The 27,627-nt window shown below is 42.0% G+C and overlaps 1 protein-coding gene across 7 annotated transcripts; it reads left to right on the top strand.

Annotated features, from left to right (window-relative positions):
* The first annotated feature begins 82 nt into the window (after nt 1-82).
* LOC127180455 (EH domain-containing protein 2) lies at nt 83-27,627 on the top strand. 7 transcript variants are annotated; one of them, XM_051134491.1, is made up of 16 exons: nt 83-178; nt 1,698-1,743; nt 1,851-1,896; nt 2,426-2,491; nt 2,713-4,725; nt 4,882-5,067; nt 7,901-8,533; nt 8,711-8,915; nt 8,995-9,086; nt 9,184-9,309; nt 10,508-10,557; nt 10,795-10,943; nt 11,234-11,328; nt 11,422-11,527; nt 11,609-15,158; nt 16,119-16,392. In XM_051134491.1, exons 2-15 carry the CDS (start codon nt 1,703-1,705, stop codon nt 13,315-13,317), a joined length of 5,517 nt encoding a protein of 1,838 aa, XP_050990448.1. In that variant the 5' UTR covers nt 83-178; nt 1,698-1,702; the 3' UTR covers nt 13,318-15,158; nt 16,119-16,392. The 7 variants fall into 7 exon arrangements, with proteins under 7 accessions (XP_050990448.1, XP_050990450.1, XP_050990451.1 ...); XM_051134493.1 differs by having other exon boundaries at nt 91-178; nt 11,425-11,527; XM_051134492.1 differs by lacking the exon at nt 83-178 and adding an exon at nt 194-294.

The raw sequence follows: 27,627 nt of genomic DNA, 5'->3' as shown, positions 1-27,627 counted from the left end.
ACGGTCGTCAGCCGCAATATTAATAACAACAACAACAACGGTGTGGTGTTGTTTATTAATCAGGCGATCGCGGCGGGCCTCTGTTTCCTGCTTGTGAGCGCTGTGCTTGGGTCCTAACGCGGAGCCCGTGCAGGGCCGTACTGGAGACCCCGCGCCGCCTGCACCTCTATCGTCTCGGGTGAGTTTGATACAATGTAGCAATTTCTCTTTAATTCTCAATAACTATTGCAACGCTGCAACATTCGCATGCAGAGCTCACCTCTTTCTGCTTCATATAGCCGGCCCGCTGCATAGGTCGGTGAATAGGTTGATTTTACAGCGAATTCCCAAGCATACCCCCCTGATCCAAGAGTATTCCAACATAAACTCATATTTAGCAGGGATAAAGATAGGCTACGCAATTGCGTCTATTGGAGCCCGAACACCAAATATTCACCAGTTATGCGTATTGGCTCCAGCGAACGCGCTCTTACGGCAGAAATACTACGTGTTTACAGTCAGTTATTGTCAGATTTGTTCGTATTGCGTCTGTAAACGCACATATTACAGCTAGGAAGCTAGCTAGCCACAGCTAACTGAATCTGCTGCAGAACGAGCGGCAAAAAGGCGAATTAAAAGCGTCCCGTGCGGTTAAACTAGTAAAATGGTTACAAATAAAAGCATTTGCACTAGAGGGAATGTCGAGCGAGTTATTACAGCTCTGCAAATGCGAAAAATAACCGCCGCGTCCTGCAGGTCCAGAGTGTCCATTCATGTCTCTGCTGCTCTTCTGATGAGAGATGCTCTGAAAATGACCTAAACTAATCTCTGTCAGAAGAAGCTTTCGCAGATATTTGTTAAGGATGGTCTGTGTGCTCTTCGCAGAGACAACAAACATTAGCGGCGTCCCCGCCTACCTCATCCTCATTTTGAGGTTTTGATTTGTTTAGATCGAGACTGTGACCACGAACAGGACAGCGACTCACCAAAGTATGAGTAATTCGTGAAAACTGGTGTTTGTGAGGGTGTAAATCGTGGTGTTTGGCACTCGGTGGTGTTTTTCTGTCTGTGAGACAGTGTGAGGTGATGCGCGCGCTTTTCGCCTCAACTTCGCTGGCGGTACAAACAGTGCACGAGAGTTCAGCTGCTGCTTTCAAAGGATGCGAAAACGATCAGTCGTTTGATGTCGTAGTAGTTCCTTCTAAATGCATTGTAGTTCAATATACGTTTGTATTAGCAACAACCAATGTGTAGGCGAACATAAATCAGTCTGTGTAAATTTAGTGTTTTACTGACATGCATGTATCTATATCTCTCTCTCTATATGGATAGATAAAAATCAAAAAGCTTTCAATGTTATGTTTTTCATACATAGATCATTTTTTGACAAATGACAACGATTTGGCAGCTTTTGCTTTTATCTTGCTTTTTTACTTTGCAGTCTGCTTTTAATATTATTTGCATTTTTGTCAACAGTGTGATTTATTTTCTTTAGATTGAAGTTGATAGTATCTCAAACAGTCAGTGCAATTTAGGAAAAACCTTCTTGCTAATTGTTCTGCTTTTGGTGTGCACGGTCCAATTCAGAAATCAAATTGACTGAATTAAATGACCTACATTTCACTACTGAGGAAGTATTTGCTTTTGAGTTCTGTGTAATGTTTAGCCAATTTGTAAAAAAGCTCACAGGGTTAATGTTTGTGCACTTTTTTTTACAGTTGACATGGATGATGAAGATGGCAGGTGCTTGCTAGATGTAATTTGGTAAGTTCAGTCTGCATCAAAAATGACTCAACTTTGCACATCACTTAAAGTTTAAGTTTTTGGTTGTGCGTAAAACCCAGCTGAATACCATCTTTCTTGTTGTACAGTGACCCACAAGCACTCAATGATTTTCTTCATGGATCAGAAACACAAGTGAGTACTGAAAGTTGGGGGTGGGGGGGGGGCATTGAGAGTTTTGCAAGCTCCACTAGTGGGCAAGGCAGAAATCCCACTATGTTAGTGTAACCCAGATACATCACAGAAAAACACAGCACACTCGCCCAACAAGAATTCCCTGAATCTCCTAATCCTTTCTGGGTTATTTTTACATTTCTGCTCCTAAACCGGTTGTCCAACTTATTGATCTTTTCTTTAGAACACAATTGCTCCTCTTAATTTCAGTCCTGATTTTTTTCCTCTTTGGTTAATTCACGTATACGACATACTAATCTAATTTTCCTATCTTTTGACTCTTGTTTTCTTTCCTGTTTGCTTGGCCTTTTAACTTGCCTGCATTTTGTTCTGGTTAATTGGTGCACTGTCCTCACTTTGCTCTTCCCTTGCCTTTCCCTCTTTGTCTGCCTATTTGCTCTTTACGCATCTGCCCCCTGTCGCTTTCACATGCCCGTCTGTGTGCTGTGGTGATTTCTGCCTGTCCTATCCTGGGTATATCTGTCTGTAGCTGGACACTGATGACCTTTTGGATGGCTCAAGTGACCCGTCCAGCTCATTCTTCTCCAGCACTGGGGTGAGTAATATCCCCCGTATGCGCCGACCACCCGTCTCCATCCTTTTTTGTAGCACGTTTTCCTCAGCCCCGCCATCTAAATCAGATGCATTGCGCGCCAGATCTACAGCAAACAGTCCCAGAGGCCTACCTCCATCCCTGCCATTTTATTCCTTCATCATTCTGAATGTGTGGCTAGGTTGAAGGCCTAACGTTGGTCTCTCTCTCTCTCTCTCTTCCAGGGCCACGTTCCTGAGGTCCAGCCACCGGCTCAGCTGTCGACAAATGAGCCAGGCCTTCCAAGAGTCAGCGTTGATTTGGACTTCCTGGAAGATGACATCTTGGGGGGATCGCCTGGAGGAGACAACGGAAGCAATGGTGTTGGGACAAATCATGAGCCTTGTGACATTTTGCAGCAGAGCTTGGCTGAGGCTAATATCACAGAGCAGAGCCTTCAAGAGGCAGACGCTGAGCTTGACCTCAGTCAATTTGGGCTAACTGGCCTTACGCAGGTGGTCCAGCCCCTGCCTGATGCTGGCCTGTCTGGGGTGGGCATTGGAGGTGCAGCTCAGATTTTTCCAAACCAAGGCGCCCCTGCTGCACCCTCTAATGCCACCCCAGACATGCTCAGCTCAGTCCTGGCACATCCAGGCCTGCAGCTTCAACCCCAGGTCATGAACAAAGCTATCAGCGTCCAGCCATTCGTACAGCAAGTGGGGCTTGGAAATGTAACGCTTCAACCTATTTCGAGCCTTCAGGCCTTACCGAATGGCAGTCAGTCTGGACCATTGGGCATTGGACAAATTCAAGTTGTGGGCCAACCCACTGTAATGACTATAAATCCATCTGGGCAGCAGATCTTGACGAAAACCATGGGCGGCTACCAACTGCATCAACCTGGGCCTGAGGCAGCAAGCGCTGGAACGCAGGCTGGGCTTGGAGGCTCTGTTTTGAGTTCAGGAGGAGGACTTCTAATTCAAGGGGGAAAGGCCACTCTAGGTTCCCCTGCCTTAAATGGGCCGGCTGTCTGCTTGAGCAACACAAACACCAACAACAGCGCCACTACGATGGCCACCGCTGGTGGCATTGTGGGTTTCGGTAATGCCTCTTTGGGTGCAGGAATTGGATCTCAAAGCCAGCCTCAAGGCCAAATTATGCAGAATGTCATCATCCAGCGAACGCCAACGCCAATACAGCCCAAACCTCCGCAAGGGGGTGCCATCCAACCCAAAGTCTTCAAGCAGCAGCAACAGCTTCCTGCTCCACATGCCTTGCCAAATGATGCTAATAAGGCTCTGGGGGTGCAGCAAATCCCAGTATCGGCTGGGCAGAATGTAACGTTCCTCGGGAAGCCTGGCTCAAACGTAGTGTTGAGCACACAGGCCACGTCGCAGGGAACGCAGTTTTCTCAAGCGCTCTTTAAGCAGCAGGGCCCCCAAGCGTCAGGCAAACCGCTCAGTGTTCACTTGCTAAACCAACAGGGCAGCATTGTCATTCCATCGCAAACTGTCCTGCAAGGCCAAAACCACCAGTTCCTGCTACCGGGGCTTCAGGCAGGAAGTCAGATCCTGACTCAGCATCCCGGGGGTCACATCATTACCAGTCAAGGGCCTGGAGGGCAGATAATCGCTAATCAGATCTTGACAGCCAATCAGAACATCAACCTGGGTCAGGTGTTGGCCTCGCAGGGTCACCCTGGCGCCGCCCATATTCTTTCTGGACACATCCAGCTCCAGTCCGGTCAGATGGGTCAGCCCACGATCTTCCAGATGCCGGTGTCCTTGGCGCAAACGCAGACGCAAGCCCATCCGGTAACGGGCCACGTACAAACGGTAATCCAGGGCATGCCCATACAGAATTCCCTGTCTGTGGAGAGCCTTAGCCCAGCGGTCAGTTTACAGACGTTGCAGCAATCTGGTGGCATCCCTAATAACGGTAACAGCGGATCGACAGCCATGGCGCCGTGCCAGCCAGGAGAGGGTATGACAGTATTGGGCGGCTCTACGGATCCTGCAGCTCAAGCAGCACAGACCCAACCGCAGCCCTCAATACTCACGGTTCAGACGACTCCACCGGTTTCAGTAGCAGCTTCGGTTTCTTCCTCTTCATCTCCATCCCCAACTCTGGCCACATCCACATCCTCAATGGTGGGCTTGGGTCCTCAGGCCCAGCACAGCCCAGGAAAGGTGCTGTTCACCTCACCTGGTTCCAGCATGATCCTCAGTCAGGAGTCTCTTCAGATGTTCCTTCAGCAGGTCAGTGTGCTCTCTTTTAACCTTATCTGTTGTTTGCAAACTGTGCGCCTTTGCTAATATGCTAACATAACATTTGATCCCCAAGCTGACCTCTGACCAGTTTGGATGATTGTTTTACCTCTCCCATTCCTGAACTCATAAATGTGCCCATGTTAGGACCAACAGCAGCAAGCAGGAAAAGACCCACCTGCCGCTGTGGGTGTACCTGCATCTGTTATCGTCAGCGGCAGCAGTTCTGGTCCCGCCCCTTCAGGCCATGACAGCTTGTTAGCTGAGACTCGGCAGAGGCAGAGTCCCAGCCCCTCCCTTGGCCCCGCCCACATGGCAACAGTGGTTAACAAGGTAGATGAGCTCATGCTCTGCACTAAGCCCCACCCACTTGTTGCTGCCACTGCTGCGTATTGGACCACTGTCTCCCAGCAGAACTCCCTTTCTTTCTCTGTCCCCTTGTCTTTCTACTGTCATTGCTCAGGCTTGGATGCCTTTTTATTGCTCTGTCACTCATTCTCACTCATGTTTTCATCAGGTCTTTCTACGTTTCTGTCATTGAGACTATATTTATAGTGTAATGTCCACTAATCAGTACTATGTTTGCATGCTATACCTTCTCAATATTCATTTCTTTCCTGCTGTTTATTTGCATGATCATTTTTGAGTAGGAAGCTTTACGAAGTACATTGACACTAATTGCGTTAAGGGTTGATGCAAATAACAGTGCAGTTGTTGCTCTTCAAATGGTGTCACATGCAGTAATGAAACTCTAGGGACTTTACTTTTCGGTTGTGTGTTTGCATCATTTTCGTGCATCCCCCCATGGGCATGTCATGATGGAGCAATGACTCTTCCTATTAGTTTCCCTTGCCGTTCATTCTGTCCATTCATATTAACATTCAGCCTACTCACTACTTCTGCTATCCTCACATTCAATAACTGCTCTCTTTAACCTCAATCACCCCCCCACCACCACCACCCAGCCCCCCCAAGAGAAATAAATTAATTCCTTTCAAGATCACTTTCAAAGATTTGATCTTGATCACTTGCTCGCTGCCCTGAATTACCTTTGCCCTCTACCAGCAAATCTGTTTTAGTTTTAGATTTTTACTTTTTAAAAATTTCGTCTGTTCTCTGTGAACCAATTTTTGTTTTCTTTGCAAAAATTATGTCCTCGTGTCCGTTGTCTTAACCTCCCTTCAAAACCCCAATAGTGTCTGTCCAGAAAGCACTAATCTTTTAGATGAGTACCACCTTGTGTACACTTTTAGATGTTTTGTACATTTTAATACTCCAGCTGTTTTAGTCTTTATGAAAATTGTCTTTTTGAGATTTCGAAGAGATTTTTTTTTTCCCTTTCTGTTTCTTCTTGCTTTTATATGATCCTACTTGTATTTGTTTATTGTTGCTTGATGCTGTGGTGTTTTGTTTTGCACTTCATAGGTGTGATTGCAAGTTAGTCATTGTTTTAGTGATGCACTGAAATGAAATTCTTGGTTGAAACTGAAACTCAGATACAGTTTTGTTTTTCTCATGCCTTTTATACCATTTGCATATGTTAAAAATGATTGTGAAACTGAATTGTTCAACAGTAATATAAAAAAAACCTCCTACTAATGATATTCTCAACAGTAGGGCATTAATGTATAAACTGTTTAAAATTAAACGTAAAACTTTAAATATGACGCAATCTAGATGTTGTGTAATTTCCTAATGTGACTTGTTGAAAAATGTAATGTTGTGTATATTCAGACGCACGTGGATTTGTGTATGTATTTAAAGGGATAGTTCACCCAAAAATGAAAATTACCCCATGATTTACTCACCCTCAAGCCATCCTAGGTGTATATAACTTTCTTCTTTCAGACAAATCCAATTGGAGTTATATTAAAAAATGTGCTGACTCTGCCCAGCTTTATAATGGAAGTAAATGGGTGTTGAGATTTTGAAGTCCATCCATCATAAAAAGTACTCCACACGGCTCAGAGGGGTTAACAAAGGCCTTCTGAAGTAAATCAAGGCATTTGCGTAAAAAAAAATCCATATTTCAAACTTTTTAAAGCTTAATCTCTAGCTTCTGCTAACTGTCGTACACATGTTTACAAAGAGAGTGACGTTCCAGCGGATGATGTATGAGTAGCTTAATTACCTAATTAGAAGTACAAAACAAGGTTTTGTAAAGAAAAATGTTGGAGGATTTTGATACAAGAGGCGGCTGGTTTTCCTTTTCTGTAAACAAAGGAAACTTTGCTTCCTTTGCTCTGTAAACAAAACTTGATTCTCGCGAGACTAGCGTATTCTCACCAGATTTTACGCTATGCCTACATCCTACATCATCCGCTGGAACGCCACTCTCCAGTGAGCACGCATATGACAGTTAATGGAAGCTAGAGAATATAGTTTATAAAGTTTTGGATATTTTTCTACACAAACACATTGATTTGCTTCAGAAGGCCTTTATTAACCCCCCTGGACCTGCATGGAGTACTTTTTATGATGGATAGATGCACTTTATTGGGCTTCAAAATCTCAACAGCCTTTCACCATTATAAAACTTGAAAGAGCCAAGACATTTTTAATATAACTTTGATTGTATTCATCTGAAATAAGAAAGTCATGTACACCTAGGATGGCTTGAGTGTGAGTAAATCATTTTTAGATGAACTATCTCTTTAGGCATTGTTTTTCTTTTCTGCTGTTCCCATCTTCTTGTTGTATAGTGTCTCGGCTTCATTAGTTGATACATTTCACTGAAGTTCTGCCCTAATTCACACAATGATTATAAACTCTTGTGGTTTATGATTAGGTTCCCCATCTTCCTAAAACTGCAGAGTCTTTAAGAGAAGTGAGGAAAAGTCTCAAACAAATAGATATGAAAATCCAGATCTTCCTTAAATCATTCCTCTTATTTTATGTTGGATTTTTTTTTTTTCTGTGCAAATTGTCAGTGATTCCAAAATGTTAGTGTGATAATCTTTGAACCACTCTTGTACTTGTATATTGCTATTGAAATTATTTATTGATAAGATTTTTGTATTGTGTGTCATTCTCTGTTTCTGAAAATTTCAGTGCATCCCTAAAAATACATTTTCCCAATACAATGAATTAAAAATACGAACTGGCTGATTAACCAAACATCCACTGACTGTTTTCTCTCTTCCTCCTCCTCTTTTATGCTGTCTAGGTTCCGTCGGCAGCACATTCACAGACTATAAAGATCCAAAGCGCCTCCCCATCTCAACCTGTGGTCACCCCTGCACCAACACCCACCCTGACTGACAGTCCTCAACCTGCCCAAGTTTCTCCCATAACCCTCGGGCAGCAGATCCAGTCTCCTCACCAGCACCAGCAGTCTCGTCCTCCGTCGCAGCCCCAGCCTCAGTCTCAGGCACAGACTCCCTCGCGCTCCTGCACGCCCCTCTTCATCATACACAATCAGATCGGAGGTTCTCCACAGCCACCACAGCCAGCTCCTCCACCTCAGCAACCGCAGCAGCAGCAGCCTCAGCAAATACAAGTGCAGCTCCAGCCTCAAGTTCTTCCTCAGACTTTGCCTCAGCCTGCCGCCCTACAGCCAGACATACCTCCTTCCTCCTGCTCCCCAAAGCCTCCGCAGCCACTTCCTGCACAGTTCCAGTTCCAGCCTGCTGTGAGCTCGCCTCCAGCTGCAGTGGTGAAACAGCAGGTGACAGTGGTGCCGGGGCTGACTGCAGAACAGCAGCATCACCTTCAGCTGGTCAGTGCGCAGCTGCAGACCATGTCATCCATCACGCAGCCCTCTCCTCAGCAAAAGCAGCTTTTGGAAAAACTTCACCAGGTATTGCATTATCACCTTGTCCTTTATATTGCTTCTGATGATAATGTTTGCATTGAAAGTCACAAGGTGACAAAATCAGCCATTAGCACATTTTTGAGGGTTAATGAGGGTCTGAGGGTTTGTTGTTGTTTTCATATCAGCTCTAATAAAATGATTGTGTGCTTGCGATGTATACAGGTCCAGCAAAACATTCTTCTCCAGGCTAAGCAGCAAGCTCAGGCACAAGCCCAGGCCTCTCAGCAACAGGCTACAAACCAGTTCAACAAAATGCCAGATCAGCCTTCAGTCCAAGTTGCAACTTCATCGGCCAGTGGCACCATACAAGCGCCAGTCCAGTCCCTTCTGCAGCAGAAGTCTGTGCTTGTCAAGTCCTCTACTACAGGTTGGGATCAGATATGTTTATCCTTCAGATGTTTACTTTAAAATATTCCAGTGTTTACAAAGTGTCATCTTCACCTCAGGTGCAAATGACACTCAAGTATTTTCTGCTGTGTCTGCTGGGGCTACAGTGAACCAGGGAATCACAACTCCAAACCTTGCGCAGGCTGTTCAGGTGAGAGAAATGTAGTTGTTTTGTTGTAGTTTGTGACAAAATAACCTTTAATCAGTATTTGTACTCCATTTTGAACACTCTTGACTCTGGTTTGCAGGCAAAGCCTGGAGTCATAAGTTCAGTTGGTGGGCTAACTTTGAGTAAAGCTGGTTTGCAGATACAGGTTTTGGGTACTGCACTCTCTCAAATGCCTGCACCTCCACCACCTGCTCCTCAAACACAGGTAAGCTTCAAAATCACAGTACATAAGACTATCATAGGTGACCTGTTATGTCCCTTTTTCAAAATGGCAAATAAGTCTCTGATGTCCCCAGAGTGTTTATGTGAAGATTTAGCTCCAAATACCCGGCAGATCATTTTTATAGCTTGTTAAAATTGCCACTTTTAAGGTATGAACCAAAACACACCATTTCTGGGTTTGTACCTTTAAATGCAAATGGGCTGGTGCTCCCCACCCCTTTTAAGAAGAGGGTGGAGACTCAAGAGCCAGCAGAAACAAAACAAAACAATCTCACACACTGAAAATGTCAGAAACTTTTAGTAGCGGTGTTCAGCCTTATGTTCAAACCAGAATCGGTTTAAAAGTCAGTCATCTGATTGTACTGTGCATGATGCACAGACAGGGAGCACAGTGTCATAATAACGGCATAGGTGGTCTCATGGTGCCATCGTGTGCTATCACAAACTTTCTTTGCAGTAAGTCCCACTTGTGATTATGAGCTTGACAATTCAAGAGCTCAATTTCACATTGCTTTTTATACTCAATATTTAACTACCACATTCCTATTTATGATCATTCTGGTAGCAAGTGAAGGCAGCATCAGTGAAAACAGGCAGAGATGATGGTAGCTTCAGCAGCATTAGCCTTACATAGTGCCAAGAAGTGCTTTCAGAAGGGCAATTTGGAAAACAAACGTATGATACCTACTTTGTCTGTAGCTCACATTTGCGCACAAAGCGTTGGTATTGATCCATGAAACATATAGGGGAGTTTACTTTTTTTCTGGGACAAAAATTAAATTTAACCACAATGTCCTCAGTGGCTCAGGTTAAGGGAGTCTTTGTTGGTGCATCCCACTATACGACACTTGTAATGCCTCTTTGGCGCTGACTTTGTATATTTCCAGCAGCTACAGCGGACTGCTGCTACTCACTCAGGGCTGTGTCTGTGCTAATAGAGCAGAGACCGTCACAAATGGGTGGGGAAATCTAGAATCACTTGTTCAGAAAGACTGGTTGATTTATTGGAAATTTAAAAAAAAATGAGTGGGTGGATTTTTACCATTATAGGCTAGTGGTTTTCACACACTGAGGCCACACAACTTTATAAAAGTGATTTTTTCCATAATAGGTCCCCATTAAAATGAACTGGATGATGTTGTATTTGTGATAATCTTTTGTTATCGCTTGTCTTTTCACAGACTTCAACATTAAAAAGGCCTTTTAGTATGGAGCCAAGCAAAGAAGCCAGGTACTATACATGTACAGAGCATAAATTGCAAATGTTATTTGTAAAATCTAACAATAACCCCATAAATGATGAGAGAGTGACATTTGAAGGATTAGTTCTGTTAAACTGCTTGTCAGTCATTGAACACACATCATTAAGTATACATTATGCAATGTTTGAAACCATTTGTTGATGACCTGATGACCTAGTTGTTTAGCACTAGGCTTTTTACTCACATGTTCATGTACCTGTTTGTAGAATGCTGGAACAACTGCGAAAACAGCAAGGCTCAGTTCTCCATCCAGACTACAGCTCTCCTTTCCGCTCATTTGAAGACACACTTCATCGGCTGCTGCCGTACCACCTGTACCAAGGCATGGCTTCATCCTCAGAAGACTACCGCAAAGGTAGATGCTCATACATTTGTGAACATATGTGACCCTGGACCACAAAACCAGTCTTAAGTAGGACGGGTGTATTTTTGTAGCAATAGCCAATACATTGTATGGGTCAAAATGATCTATTTTCCTTTAATGCCAGAAATCATTAGGATATTAAGCAAAGATAATGTTCCATTAAGATATTTTGTAAATTTCCTACGTAAATATATCAGAACTCTCAAAAATCTTTAGTGTAGTTGTGGTGCACCCTCTTTGGAGCTTGTTGTGTAACTCTTGCTTTATGTTACTCTGTCCAGTGGATGATGAATTTGAGAACGTCTCATGCCAACTCTTGAAGCGCACACAAGCAATGGTGGATAAATATCGTCATTTGCTTTTTGAGGAATCAAAGGTATCATTTAAATCTCACTCACTTGACCTCTCTTGTTGTTTGGACCTTATGAGCCCTAAAATCATTGGTATCTTGTGTTTTTGTTACCTTGAGCAGAGGCTGGGTCCCTCCGCAGAGATGGTTATGATTGACCGGATGTTCATTCAGGAGGAGAAGGTTGCTCTGAGTCAGGACAGGGTTCTGGCCAAGGAGAAACCAGGTAATGACTAAAGTTCAATACAAGTTAAAGTTGCCATTAAATTACTGAAACTTAACCACCTTCATCTCTTACTCTCTGCAGAAGAATTTGTGGCCAATTCCTGTTTGCTAGACAGCAGTGCAGTAAGACCTGTACAGGTGGAGCTGAGTTCTGTACGAACCGCATCATCATCATCATCAGCAGCAGCAGCAGCACCAGCAACAGCAACAGCAGGTGCAAGTCAACCTGTGGTAGCCACACCTGCTCCAGCTCCATCTGCAGCCCCTGCTCCAATCCCAACCCCAACCCCTGCACCTGCTCCAGCTGCTGCCCCCACTCCTGCTTCTACCCCTGCCCTCTTCCCTCCTACCAAGCTAGTGATCAAGCAAGGTGGAGGGGGAGCGTCGGTATCCTGGTCTACCAGCTCCACCCCTACGCCTGCTCCCGCGGTCCGGCCATCTGCAGAGCCAGTGGCGCCAAGCGCCTCCTACAGCCGCACTCCGTCCTCCCGCGCTGCTGATGACGACGACGATGTCGCGCTTCCCCAGCGGACCAGCAAACCGCCCATCAAGACCTATGAGGCACGGCAACGAATAGGTTTGAAGCTGAAGATCAAACAGGAGGCGGGGTTTAGTAAGGTGGTTCACAACACTGCTTTAGATCCGGTCCACTCCCAATCCCAACTCACTCCGCAACCGCCGACTCCCGAGCAGCCGCAAAAAGTCAAGCCCACTCATGTAGCCCCGCCCACCACAGTCATTAGAACTCCTCCCCCAACATCATACCCCACCCCCTCTTCCACTGTCACTACGGTAACCACACACACAGGCTCCGCCTCCAGTAGCGCAACGTCCTCTAGTGCAGCCCCGCCCTCATTTTCCTCCTGGTCTTCATCGTCCCCTTCCACGTCTACGGCACAGATGAACGGGACTCTGGAACACCACGAGGTAGGCGGGATTAAACGGAACCCAGCGTCCACAGCGACTCCTCCGCTAACCACTTGCCGGCTCCCGCTTCGAAAGACGTACCGTGAGAACATCAGTCCACGTCACAGGCCGGGAGTTCCAGGAGGAGGTGGAGATATGTTGCCCATTGTACCTGCAGGACCCCCTGTTGCTTCTTCCCCCCAGCCTCAAGGTTCCTCCCCTCAACCTGAACGGACTGTGATAGCCAGCGTGAAGTTAGAGAGGCAGGGCGGACATGGGAGGTCTCACCCCCATGCGGAGTCACAGAGCCTTGCCGCAGTGGAGGATGTCCTCTATCGTGGCATTAAAAATGCGTACCAACACCACCGAGAGTTCTCAGACAAAGAGGATGAGGACGAAGCAGAGGAAGCTGGTGGTTTGGGGCGGTTGAAGGGCATAGGGAGCAAAAACCGAGAGGGAGGAAGGGGTACCTTTAGGATGGATCAACATGCCCCTGGCCCTCCTTCTCCTGGAGAGTCTTCCTGCACAAGAGACTCCACACTTCCTGCCAAACGCTGTAAGTCGGACTCTCCGGATATGGACAATGCAAGTTTCTCCAGCGGCAGCCCGCCGCCCGACGACTCGTTGAATGAGCACCTGCAGTGTGCCATAGACAGTATACTGAACCTCCAGCAGGGCCCACCTGGGCACGGAGGCTCAGGGAAAGGGGCTTTAGGGAGGGTTCATGGGGAAAACCTGCCTAATCAGCACCAAACCCATCCTTCCTACAGACAGTCCATGCCTCCTCTCACCACGCCACCCTCGTCCGCCCCCATGTCCCAGCATCCACAGGTAGGGGGACGAGGACAAAATGGCAATTTGGTTTCACAGACGCACAGTAGATAACAGCCCCTTTAGCCGATGTTGACTGAAAGACTGAAAAGCGGGATGTCAATGGATCGGAGAAACAAGCGGAGACACTTTTCCCATGTTCAGCTGTGTTTGCTTTGTTTGTCTGTGGTTTGTGCTGATGAAATGTGTTCTCTTTTGGTTTACATATGGCCCTTTAAGTGTACTTTCTAAAGTATAAAAAGTGCACTTTGATATGATTTTCAAAATTTTGTCCCTCTGTTTTTTCCTGGATTCGAATCCGGGACGGTTCCTACATCAGTTTCCCAAATATGACCATTCGTTTAATAAATAATGTTTGTAATTATTGTGACGTATGCAGATTGCAGGAACTTTTTAAGTGATATCATGAAATTGTCATATCAAATAGTAGTTAATTTGGAGAATTTATTTTGGAGAGACTAATGGCTCACCTCTCCCTTTGTTAGAATGGTCCACCATGTAATTATATTTTTGGGAACTGGTGGTCACTGTGTAGAGGCTCATTACTGCATAATAGTTTAGTGCTACGTCTTCTGTCTTGAAGACATGAAATCTGGTTTTGGTTATCCGGCTACAGAAATTAACAATGAAGCATTCACAAACAAACGTCATCAGAACTGAAGAAAATCTCTTGACCTTTAAAGCATTCCAGCATCAAGAGCACATTTACAAGTAAACATTAAACAGCACAGCAAATGTGGTTATCCTTTTAATAAAAGAAATGTATTTTTTTTTTTTTTTCTGGGAAGAATATTGAAAGTCTGACAAACAGTTCCCAGACACAAAGCCTCCCTCCATTCGTTTTTTTTTTTTTTTTTTTTTGTAGGCGTATGTATGTTCAGACACTTACACATTCAAGATAGAATCACTGAAAGATCTTCGAACCGTTTAGAAGCAAACACAGCAAAAGCAATGACATGGAAAAAAGAACAATAATAATGTAAAGAAAAAAGAAAATAGAACTGTAAGAATTTGAAGTATAGAACTACAGATTAATTTTGTATTGTATTTATTGTGTATAATGACACTTTTTAAAAAAACTGTACATTTAGTAAAACTGTAAATTAAACCTTGCTTCTTTTATGAAACAATCACACTTGTTTGCCATTTGCCTTGGTTGTTTTTAAGATTAAGATTTATCTGTGTTTATGTAATGATCTTACTGGCCAGTAGGGGGCGTTGCTTAATCAGGTCTGAGTTAGAGAGGGCCAGCGGCGCACAATATAAATGATCTGCCAAGTCTCTCAAAGGTGGTCTGTCATGCAGCATGGAGTCACGTGAACATTTGCTCTGCAAACAGATCTCTTAGATCAAACAAAAGCCAGAGAAATCATAATAGAATATGCTACCCCATGGTGCCCCGTCCACTGAAAGACAAGCACTGCCACACCCTCACGTTTGCAGCCAGTACTTTATGTAAATGAATGCCTCCCTCTCTATAAAACGCTTGGCTCCACCCTTAATGTTGATGCGCCCCCTCAGTCCCCGTCCCCACCCTGGTTTAAACCCACTGTCATCACTTGCCTAAAACCCACCAGCCGTCCAGGGCTCTCTCCCTGCTTCTGCGTCAGGCAGTGTTTGAAGAAAAGAGAAACGTAGGCAGGGAAAGAGGCAGTACTTGTGTGCATGCCTTAGAGCTGATTTTGCTGGAGGAGTCAGAAGCACAGGCAGATCAGATCAAGATCTCTCAGCTGAAATACAAAATCACTTAAAACGTTTGACTTGGTGCTACTTGGGTGCCTTGGACGAAGATCGTTCTTCTAAGGTACATCCTCACGTGTTAAACACCTCCAGGGCTGGTGGTTAAGGTTCATCATCTCTTGAAGCGCTTCAATCTGAGATCCAGCATTCTCCAGGTAAGAGGACAAATCTTGGACCTTTGCTTTTTGTGTTGCACTTTAAAATCTATGATTAAATCCTGCTTCTGAACAAAGTTCAGAGCGGTTGATGCATGCATCGATGAACCAGAAAAAAAGGACAGAACAAGGGAGCAAATGCCTCTGGCCTTTCCTCCGTTTATTGGCACACTGTTCTGGTTCTGTAATACCTCTGGAAATTAACTGAAGCTCAAGGCTTCTCCAAAAGAAGTCAACTGTCTGTGTTGCAATTGTGGTGAAGGATGCCACAAGGCGTTTTCCATGTTCTGTGCAACATGTGAGTCTTATTACATAAAGTCAAATCCTTTTGCCAAGGCAGCTGTGCAAAAGTTGAACTTTTATTACAACATAACCAGTTACTGTTCAGTTGTTAATAAAAGCTTGATGCCTTCCTGAAATACATTCAATGCATGAACTCCATTTTGTTTCAGAATAAGTCCTCCTTACAAGTATGATGCATTAGTAGGGAGTGTTTTGAATCTACTGTGAGCCAAATGCTCATTAAAGGAATTACTGCGAAAGCCTGTCAGGGTTTAACAAAACCTACTGAATACGCTTGTTTGACGCATCACTGGTGTATTCATCCCTTTACACACCGTAATCCTTCACTCATTTAACTTTCCACTGTCAGCCGCTGCTGGAAAACATGCCTCACTCCTTTCAATATACGGAAATAAGTTATGAATGTGCGTTTGTGGACCGAGAGTTTGGGTGTGTGTTTTAAGTGTTTCCAAAATGAGCACCAACTTTTTCCAGGGACATGCATGGACAATGCCCTCTACTTTCCCTGTAGGCTGAAAACGTCTCTTTAAATTCTTTATGTGAAGGTAAATGGAAAAGCTAGGCATTTTAATAGAAGCAAAGCCTAAATGTGCTGCTCAAACACCTACAGTGTATAATCTGCAACCATCCTACCCTTTTTTTTTTTTTGTTTTTCAGGAAAACAATTCAACAGAAGAAACCCGGGGGTTAAACGTTACGTAACATAATATACTATAGTTTGTTTTAGAACTCCAGCAAATATCCCTTAATCACGGTAAACCTTCAAGACAGAATATTTGGGTACATACTGTAAGCAACTGTAAGTGAGAGAAGAGTCTTCACAGGCATCCCAGAGGACACGTAAACAGTGCAAAACACTGCCATAAATCAGCTGCAAAGGAAACTCTGAATTCTCCCGCAAGTCGAAGATGTCACGCTGGGGACGCAAGAATGTCAAGAAGGCCCCTGAGGTGATCAGGACAGTGACTGAGGGCCTCAAATCACTCTATCGAAAGAAACTCCTGCCCTTGGAGCAGTACTACGGCTTCCACGACTTCCACTCGCCGAGTCTGGAGGATGCCGACTTTGACAACAAACCCATGGTGCTAGTGGTTGGGCAGTACTCCACAGGAAAGACAACCTTCATCAAGTAAGACCCAGTTCACTAGGGCTTTTCTAAATCTAGGGGTTTGAAGTGACAATATGTTTGACAGAAGCTAAAACTATGGTGTCTGTGTGGTCACGGCCCTGCATAGAAGTATTAGCCCGCTCGAGGTTTAGCTCACTGTGTGTTATGTCTGTTTATTTTCTGTATATATAACATTGGATTGAACTCAAGGACTGGTTTTAGGTCACTTACTGACTGGAAATACATTTCGCTGAACTTACACCGAACTGTTCCACGGTCTTTTGTTTGTTCTAGACGACGTAGAATGAAAACCACAAGGTTATTAAAAGGCTATCATGTCAACACGGTAACCATGGCTTTGTTCTGTCAACACAGGTATCTGCTGGAACAGGACGTCCCGGGGAGTCGCATAGGGCCCGAGCCCACCACCGACTGCTTCACCGCTATCATGCATGGAGACGTGGAGGGGATCATTCCTGGAAACGCCCTCATAGTGGATCCCAACAAACCCTTCCGCAAGCTCAACCCCTTCGGAAACACCTTCCTCAACAGGTAAACAGAGTCATGCGGGCAGATGTTACACTGAGCCGCTATGTACGACACGACTTAGAAATGAGGCTGGGTTGTGTGAAAGAATGTGTCGACTGATCCGTCTGCTTACTCTGGGCACGCAGGGAAGATAACAGAGAAACAGTGTGTTAGTTTTCGCTCTATGGAATTTCAAGCGTCCGTGCCAAATTTCTAAGGTAGGAGGGACTTTCCTTATTTGTGGAAAACTAGTGGAAGGGGGAGATATCACAAGCGAGGGCAATGAGCGCTAATGTGCCTGAAGCAGAACTGCATGTGTGATGAGTCCACCAGAGCTTACGTTTGTCTTTACATAATCAAATAGTTATGAGTTTTACATTTTATGAAGGATACGGACGGATTTTTGCATATTCTTAAGATAATGTGAATGGGCCTTCACACTATGCTGGAGTGTAATGGGTGGTTCCCAAGGCATTCCTATGGTTTTGCTAAGGTGTTTTGTGTTATTGCTTCCTAATTTTAATACAGAAGAAAAACGTCATGATTTAAGGAAGCGTTCATGTTGCACAAATGATGTGCACCAAAGTTAACAAATCTCAATTTAATGTCATGTGGTGTAACAACTAAACAAAAAGTATTTTCCTTACACCTTGAGTACATTTCCTACCTTGTCTTAAAAAAAGTCAAATTATTTGATATTTTATACAGTAATGAGAGACTGTTGGGAGTCTCTGTGATATAATTTCCTGATATATGTTTTATTTTCTGCATGTTGCTCACAACACATGGCTTTGATTTGGTGGACAAACATTTTTCAAATACTTAAAAGCAGTGAAACAGTTTTATTAAAAAGTTTATACAAAAATAAACATTAAATTTAGCTGCAAGCAGCGATTACCGGGGTTTAACTGTTTTATAAAAAAAGCACATATGAAAAAAGACATTACATATTATTGAGCAAGCCTTTAACCACCTAAATTACCAATTTTAAAAAGCATTTTTGGCAAATCCTAGTCATTCACCATAGAAGTACGATGTTTTTTTTTTTTTTACATTTTTGACTGTTATAGCGGCAGCTGTGGTCCGATCTCCCTAAAACTCTGCATGCTTGTTTAAAATAAGGTTTTGTGAAGTTTAGAGTTTTCATTTAGGCTTTATAGGCTTCTGGGTATATTTGGACAGGCCCCTTTTCTAAACGACTCCATCCCAAAAGTTAAATTTCAACGTTTTTTTGACCTATATAATATAATTATTGACTAGAGAGTCCAGAGAATTGCACTGCAGTGTTTTTTTTTTTTTTCCAGCGAAAAACCTAGGACTCGTCCGCAAAAGTAGGTTTTTCACATCTTATCAAGGATTTTACTAACAGTTTGATTGACAGCAGTGGTTTTAGAGGCAAAGTTGTTCAAAACGAGGACGTCCATCGTATGATACGAATATCGAATGTATGTGTTGGCAAAGATATCTCATTCCGTTCAAAAGTTGTAGCCATTTTAGTAAAGACTGACCCGCCTCTTTAGAGCGTTTTGGCGTCCCGGAGAGTCGAAAGTTCAACTTTTTTTTATAATTATGGATATTCACTCTTCAGAGAATCTGGTGAAAAACCTAGGACTAGTACACAAAACTATTTTTTTTTTTTTTTTTTCAAAAAAATGCAAAATACCCGAAAAATGAAGGGTGACGGACAAATCGGCATGCACTGCGACTGACGGTTTAGGAGTTATGAGTAATTTCATACTTTTGTTCGCTGTAGCGCCCCTGTCAGGCCAATTGGGGCGAGCCTTGGTGTTTTTTGTGGATTTATGTTTTATGTGGATTTTGCTGATCCTTGGGCATTCTAACAATTACAATAGGGTTTCAGTGCTACACGCTTGAATCCCTAAATATTTTAAGGAATTAAAATAAATATTTTTTCTTTTTTATATCACACTGACATTTTCTTGACAAATCATCTAAGAGGTTTAAGTCTTTGCATGTACGAATTGCATTTTTATTATATTTCTGAATATGTTTTATCTTGACGTTTATATTCAGAACAAACTTCTAATCCTCTGAATGAACAGTATTAATTTGATCAATGAAGTGGTAGATAGATCAACGCCTGGAATTAAAATACCAGGCAGTAGCCGAACAGTAGGAGGAAAGTAAACTCTAGTTCAAGTCCAGGTCATCTGAATACCTCAGTCTTCTCATTAACCTTGCCAAGAGAGTTTCAACATAATTAGCTTGTAGTTATCTGTCAACACCAGAGGGGGCAGCCGGGGAGTCTTTATCAGATGGAGCTTTCCCCCAGTCTCTGGGTGTATTTTCGCAAACATGTTTTGAGAACTCCTTTTCTCCTACTTCCTGCCCAGGGAAGCAGTCCACTCGTTAAACTCATTTAAAGCAGGAAGAGACAATGTTTTTCTATGCTGCAGATCATTAGAGGCAAGTATTGTTTGATTTTGGCAGTGCTGGTCATTTTCCCTCAGGAAGCCCTGTGTGTTTCAAGCACCTCTTCCACACAATGGATCGGCCTGGGAGGAGTGACGCTAAAAGTCTGCTTCTTAGATCACACACAGCAGCTGTGATAGGAGTAATTTTCAGCTTTTCTCAAGGGAAACTGATTTTTTACTAAAGAGCTCCTGAATGTTTGATAACAGTGCTGTGTCCTTTTAAGGAATTATGTTGCAGCATAAAAGTAGAGGCTCTGAAGAGTATTCAGACAATTTTGGGCACTTACAATGTTGTAAATTCATCATATTATTATTAAAAACAGTTACAGTATTATAGCATTTTATTGCTATAATACTGGAAAATCATTGATAAACCATGCAATGCTGTACTTAACAAAATCTTGACTTATTTTAATAAACTTACGGAAATACAAAATCTGTTTAAACTCTCTGTCTTTGACAGATTCCAGTGTGCTCAGATGCCCAACCAGGTGCTGGAGAGCATCAGCATCATTGACACCCCGGGCATCCTCTCCGGTGCTAAACAGAGAGTGAGTCGAGGTAAGTTGACTGGAAAAGCACAGAGAGGGGTTTGAAAGTATTTTACGCCAAATTTCAATCCATTTCCCACTTAAAATGTATTTAAACTGGTCTGCAGTGTCTCTTTAATTAAGTGTTGAATGCTGAATTAATATTAACTGACGTAAATAAAAAGGATAACACTGATCTGAGTCATGTTTCACAGTAAAAACCAGATGATCAATCTCTAGGCTCTCCCACAGATAATGGCATTAGGTAATCTTAGTTTATCAGTGATACACCTCTCTGGCTGATGTCTGCTTTTCCTTACATATTTTCCAGCAATTGAAGTGACGCACAAAATGGGAAAGCGAGCCATTAAGGTGTGACTGGGAGAGGAAGGGGAAGGAATGTAAAGGCATGACAAGTATTAAGGGGATGTAGGAGAGTCTGGAGGATTCAGCTATTGTCAGAACTATTTTAGCATATATTGTTCACACAATCGTGCAGAAGATTTTTAAAGAGCTAATAAGACCTCAGAATTTGAAAACAGTTTCAGTAGGGCACAACAGCTGGGTTCCAGAATTATAGTCCAGAGAATAGGAGTAGCCAACTCTATTGCTCGAGGGAGTTTAGCTCCAATCCTAATCAAAATACTTGAAGCAGCTAATTAAGGTGTTCAGGATTGCTTAAAAATTACAGGCAGGTGTGTTGGAGCAGGGTTGGAATGGACGTGTGCAGGAAGGTAGCCTTCCAAGAGTAGGGCTGGCTATCTTGACGCAAAAGACAGAACTACCATGGGCTGAAGAGCTACCATCCTGCAAACTTCAGTTTCAGCCCTATCCCAATACACTTGCCTGACATTATTAAGTGAACTTGAACACTTTGATTAGCAGGTTCAGTTGTGTTTGACTGGAGTTGGACGTGAAATCTGTTGTAGTGATGCAAAGTCTGATTCAGTTCACTTTCAGAACAAAAATTTACAGATAATTTTCTCACCCCCTTGTCATCCAAGATGTTCATGTCTTTCTTTCTACAGTCACATTATTTAGACAATAATTATTTAGAAAATAACAAATCATTTCGCTAGACCCTTTTTCCTCGGCTGGGATCGTTTAGAGCTATTTGAAGCTGCATTTAAACTACATTTTGGACGTTCAAACTCGCGGGCACCATTTAAGTCCACTATATGGATAAAAAACCTTAAAGGGGTTATCGGATGCTAAGTTCACTTTTACATGTTAATGTGTGTTGGCAGTGTATGTACACATCTACCCTATAATGATAAAAATCCATGCAGTGGTTTTTAATTAATCTGTAAAAATAATATCCCCTTTTTCAAATCGAGCCAGTCTTTCCTAATAATGTGCTAGTTAGCAAGTTTAGCAGCTAAACGCGTCTAAATACGGCTAAAGTAAACAGGCTCGTCTCTCCACAGAGAGAAGAGAGGGGCGGGGCGAGCAGAGCTCATTTGCATTTAAAGCAGCCTCAACCAAAATGAGATGATTTTTGAAGAGCTGATTTTGGCAAGGTAAAAAGGGTGTTGTTTTACACAACCATTGGGAATTTTTAACCAAAGTATATTATAGAGTTTTTATTAAGACCCTAAAGAATCATATCAACTTGTAGAAAATGGGCATCCGATGACCCCTTTAAATGTTAGCTTAAAAAACATAATTTCTTTATGACTGAAAGACATGAATATCTTGGATGACAAGGGGGTGAGTAAATTATCTGTAAATTTTTGTTCTGGAAGTGAACTTCTCCTTTAATTCATGTCGCAGTGAAATCTGTATACATTTCTTTTCTGACAACTCAGGGACGTTTTATATCAATGAAATGCTCAAATAAAGTTATTTAAGTAAATTATGTTTGTGGTCAGTTTTATTCACTGATCCTTCATGTAAATACGAATCTGACCAGTATTGAGTAGCCTGCGCAAAAACACAGATCATGTTCTACATGTCTAAAGTAAAGACCTATAGAAAGAACTAGTCTTAAAATCATTGATTTGGCTTAACAACTTAAAATATAATCTGCATGCACAATAAACTATAGTAATTTTTTTTTTTTTTTCGTTCATATTTCAATACAAATGTAAGCCCATTTAATACAAATAGTCATAAGCAAATTTCCAGTGCGTTTTGTTTATTATTAAAGAAACTTACATTGCGCACGAGTCTTGTTTAAGTCCTCAGTGTTACACAGGCGTCTGCATTAATGTCAACAACTCACTCGTTAGAGTCCTCTGTAATCTTCGGCAAACTTCGATGGTTGGCTGAACCCACTCATTTGGTTCTTTTCGAGTCGGACGTGCTACATTGGCTGTGCGTCTTGCGTCATCATCCGGAACTAGTGTTCGATTTTTTTTTGAACCGGCTCGACCGGGTACTTCCTTAGAACCGACTCAATAGAACGATTCGTTCAAGAATCGGACATCTCTTTTCTGTGGGCAGAGCTAAATAGATTGTTTACAAATTGTAATCCGTTACTGATTCCAAATTACATGACAAAAATTGTAGTTAGTAACGTAATCCATTGCATTACACATTTTGGTAGTATAATCAGATCACTTTTAGATTAATTTTGACCTAACTCGTTTATCACATTGATTTTAAATAGGATAATCTTGTACCATATTGACATAAAGAGTTAGAAAATATATTCAATTTGTTGTTAATAACATCATGAAGTGTATTAAAAATTATATTACATCAAGGTTTACCAAACTGGTGTTTGTGAAGGATCTGTTTATGTTTATGAGTTAATGAAAAGCTAATAATTAATTAAACCATAAAAAAATGTTAAATTAAAATAAATGATTGTAACATCAATCAAAATAAAAAAAGTTACTAAGAAAATATTTTATTTGTTTACGCGTATGTCATGTGACCTTAACCAACGTCAGAGAACCATGAACATGCAAATGTGACACTTTTCAAGTAAATATATATAGTGTAAAATATGACAAAAAAGTTTGTGAATTTGTATATTTTATTGTGTAAAAACATAAAAATACATGGTTAACCTACATAGTGATAATTCAAATAAAAATGAATGTGTTCATCAGTTGATGCAATGTTGAAACACTTACGTGTCGCCGCCTGACTAATGACTGATCTTTGAACGAATGACCACAAAACTGGAATTTACTGCTATTGTGTAAATAATATGTAATCTTGTAATCTATAGAAAAGTAACTGTAGTCTGATTATGAGCAGTGTTGGGGAAAGTTACTTGTAAAAGTAATGCATTACAATATTGCGTTACTCCCTAAAAACAAAGTAATGCCCATATCATTACGTTACCTAGTTACTTTTTATGGAAAGTAATGCATTACATTACTTTTGCGTTACTTTTACATTATTTTTTAAATCTGGGCAGGGCTTGCTTGTTTGTTTTTAATATACAAACTTAAATTTTTAGCAAATGTAAAAGGCCTTTCTTTCAAAAAAAGGAAAAGTAAATTCACATCTGTACAGTAAAACTGTAGGAGACGGAAGTTCAACACTCTTCAGCAATAAGCAAAATGAAGCACAAATATTAGTTAATCTAAAGTAAGTTTTGCTCATTAGTATGGTTGAATTGGATCAACAAAGGTCAGCAGCAAAGACACTGGTTAATAAAATGGGATTAAATACATAAAGGAAACAAAAAGTAACTGGCGTTACATTTTTGAAAAAGTAACTCAGATATTTTCTTGTAAATAAAAAAGTAATGCGTTACTTAGCTAGTTACTTGAAAAAAGTAATCTGATTACATAACTTGCGTTACTTGTAATGTGTTAACCCCAACACTGATTATGAGTATTTAAAAATGTAATTGAATCTTATTACAAGTACTTCATTTTTTTGGAATCATATTATGTAATCCAGATTATGTGAAATCAGTTACTACCCAGCCCTGTCTGTGGGACAGCAGCTCTCCAGGAACAAAGATAGACAACCTCGTTTACAGCAGTAGTGTATGCTTCTCAAAAATCTACATCCCAGTGTGAGTTTAAACTGAAAAGATCCCCACCAATCAGAGAAGTCAATGATAAAATGGAAACAAGAACAGTTACTGCCCACTCCCAAACAATCTGAAAGACATAACTGTTTTCCCATATTCTCAAACTACTAAGATATTTGTATTTGAAACTTCAAATTGTAGCAAATAATTGTATATTGTACTGTTTTAATTTGATTTTATTATTTGCAATGCTTCTTGTAGTTCATTCCCTGATTAAAAAAATTAAAGTAGAATGTAGGTTTACCTTTTAGTCAGATTTTCAAACACTTCCTTGCTTCAAATCGAATCAGAGATGGTTAAATCAGAGCGTTTAGTCTTCTATTTTGCTCAGGTTATTGATTGTGTTCTACCTATTCTTTCATTTTGTAGGATATGACTTCCCAGCAGTTCTCCGCTGGTTTGCTGAGCGTGTGGACCGGATCATCCTTCTCTTTGATGCCCACAAGTTAGAGATCTCAGATGAATTCTCAGAGGCCATCGGGGCCCTCAAAGGCAATGAAGACAAACTCCGTGTTGTGCTGAACAAGGCTGATATGGTCGAGACCCAGCAGCTCATGCGAGTGTATGGAGCTTTAATGTGGTCTCTGGGGAAAGTGTTCGGAACTCCAGAGGTTCTGAGAGTGTACATCGGGTCCTTCTGGTCTGAACCTCTTATGGTGACCGACAACCGCAAGCTCTTTGAGTTGGAGGAGGAAGACCTGTTTGCCGACATCCAGAATCTGCCACGCAACGCAGCCCTACGCAAACTTAATGACTTGGTCAAAAGGGCTCGTCTTGTGAGGGTACGTTAATATATTAGTAATGACTGTTACTTACACTCTTAAAAATTAAGGTGCTTCACGATAGACCTTTTTCTGTCTAAATGGTTTCATAAAGAACCATTAATATCTGAAGAACCTTTCCTCAGAAGGTTCTTTGTGGAGAAAGAAGGTTCTTCAGATTATAAAAAGGTAAGAAAGAGATGGTTCTTTAAAGAACCTTTGACTGAATGGTTCTTTGTGGAACCAAAAATGGTTCTTCTATAGCATCGCTGCAAGAAACACCTTTTAAAACACCTTTATTTTTAAAGGGATCATTGGATGCAAACTTCACTTTTACATGTTGTTTGAACATTAATGTGTGTTGGCAGTGTATGTACAAATCTACCCTATAATGATAAAAATCCATGCAGTGGTTTTTAATTAATCTGTAAAAATAATATCCTCTTTTTCAAATCGAGCCATTCACAGAGGCCGCTCCCACAATAGTTGATTGACATGAGCGTCTTACCTTAGACGCGCCTTAAATCAGTTGTAACAGGCTGACCTCCATTGTTTCGATGCTGGAGCAGGGATGTAAGTTAGGCAAGAATATCTCAGATTGAGCGGTTGAGGTGTTGTGTTGCTGGAGCATAAGGGTTTTTTTATGAATCTTTTCAATCGCCTTTCCTAATAATACGCTAGTTAGCAAGTTTAGCGGCTAAAGTAAACAGGCTCGTCACTCCACAGAGAGAAGAGAGGGGCGGGGCGAGCAGATCTCATTAACATTTAAAGCAACCTCGACCAGAACAGGATGATTTTTGCAGAGCTGATTTTGGCAAGGTAAAAAGGGTGTTGTTTTACACTACCATTGAGAATTTTTAACCAAAGTATATTATAGACTTTTCATTAAGACCCTAAAGAATTATATCAACTTGTGAAAAACGGGCATCCGATGACCCCTTTAAGAGTGTACCTTCATGGCGTTCCAAACTTATGTGGCTTTCTTTCTTCTGTGGAACACAAAAAAGATATTTTGAATAATATTTTAGTATTTTGTGTCAGTACAATGAATGTCAATAGGATCTGTGTGTGCTTCACTCATAGGTACATGCCCATATCATAAGTTACTTGAAGCAAGAGATGCCGTCTGTCTTCAGGAAGGATAATAAAAAGAAAAACCTGATCTACCAGCTCCCAGTCATTTTCTCCAAGATTCAGCTACAGCATCATATCTCTCCTGGAGACTTTCCTGATTGTGCCAAGATGCAGGTTAGTGAACCATCTGGTCCTTGTTTTGAAGTTAAAATACCATTGCTGTTGCTTGAAAGAGTTTCTTGATTTTCCTTAGGAGCAACTAATGGCACATGACTTCACCAAGTTCAAAGCCCTGAAGCCTAACCTGATGGCTATGCTGGATGAGTTGTTGTCTGGCGACATTGCCAAACTCATGCCCCTGCTTAGGCAGGAAGAAATAGAGGCTGGGGTCCAACCTGGGGTTCAAGGTGGGGCCTTTTTGGGAACCCGTGCCGGACCCTTCGTGGAAGGTGACCCCTTTGGAGAAACCATGGATGAAAATGGCGAGGTGGGTGAGGAAGACGAGGAATGGGTGGTGACAAAGGACAAGCCCAAGTATGATGAGATCTTCTACAACCTAGCACCAAACGAAGGCAAATTAAGTGGCACCAAAGCCAAAGATTGGATGGTAAGCACACGGCTGCCCAACTCCGTGCTGGGACGCATCTGGAAGCTCTCGGATGTGGATCGCGACGGCATGCTGGATGATGAGGAGTTTGCCTTGGCCAGCCACCTGATTGAAGTGAAACTAGATGGTCACGGGCTGCCCCCCGAACTGCCTGCCCGTCTCATTCCACCATCCAAGCGCCGCCAAAAAGGCTCTGATGCTTAGACAATACGCCAATGTGGCTTCCACTGATTTTTGTCCGCACTTCCTGCATGTTGTCCAGCTCCACAGCAGCTGCAGTGCATCTTCATTCACTGTATTTTGGTGCCATTTTGTAACACACAATTAATGTCTAACTTTGTATTCTTGGTTCAAATGCAACAAGATTCCCAGCTGGAAGCCAAAGAGCACTGTGATAAACCAAAGACTGGTTTTAGTCATTTGAAAGGAATGTTGCATCTGTCGCCATTCTTTTCCTGATGGTAACATTATATGACATCACATCCAGAAATTCTACACACACGACTTATAATGGCTCCTGAACTAAGGAATAGAAAACAAACTCTTGTAGATAACAGTCATTTATTTACATTATTTAGTGTAGAAATCTATAGACTTGGCTTTACACACTTTTCCATGTGGCTTTTATTGTAGTCAACTAAATCAGAATGTGAAGTCAAGACAAGCACTTAAAACTCTCAAAGTCCTTTGACAGCAGACCTGAGAAGGCAAGTGAAAACCTTTCTGAGAACATGTAAATCGGTTTACTAGTATGTTGCTGTCTTTGCTTTTAAAATCAAAAATGCTTTATATGTGATCAGTTTTCTTTTTTATTGAATGAGCTCTATGCATACTATGAATGATTTTCACAAAGTATATATAAAGTCTATGTCATACAGGTTAAAGCAAAAAAAGTGGAGATTTCTTCTTGACTACTGTAAACCGTTCCACTGACCGCTTCAGTTAACCAATGTTTTCACAGTAAATATATTGAGCTGAATAAAGACCCTTTGACTTGTACCTTTTTGGTGTCTAAAAGAACTGCACTGTAAAAGCATAACACTGATATGTAACATTTTGAAGAAGAAAACAAGCAAATTGTACAAACTATAAACCAACATTTTACACCAAACTAGCTAGCCCA

This window comes from Labeo rohita, chromosome 18 (assembly GCF_022985175.1).
Source record: "Labeo rohita strain BAU-BD-2019 chromosome 18, IGBB_LRoh.1.0, whole genome shotgun sequence".
NCBI classification, from domain to species: Eukaryota; Metazoa; Chordata; class Actinopteri; order Cypriniformes; family Cyprinidae; genus Labeo; species Labeo rohita.
The sequence above is the reverse complement of the archived record's forward strand: the minus strand, read 5'-3'. Positions and strand labels throughout refer to the sequence as shown.

Excerpts from the sequence above, each read along its gene's own strand:
- LOC127180455 (XM_051134491.1), top strand. The coding sequence starts at position 1,703 with ATGGATGATGAAGATGGCAGGTGCTTGCTAGATGTAATTTG. Across the intron at positions 1,744-1,850 it reads TGCTTGCTAGATGTAATTTG|TGACCCACAAGCACTCAATG; the intron begins GTAAGTTCAGTC and ends CTTGTTGTACAG. Across the intron at positions 9,310-10,507 it reads CACCTGCTCCTCAAACACAG|ACTTCAACATTAAAAAGGCC; the intron begins GTAAGCTTCAAA and ends GTCTTTTCACAG.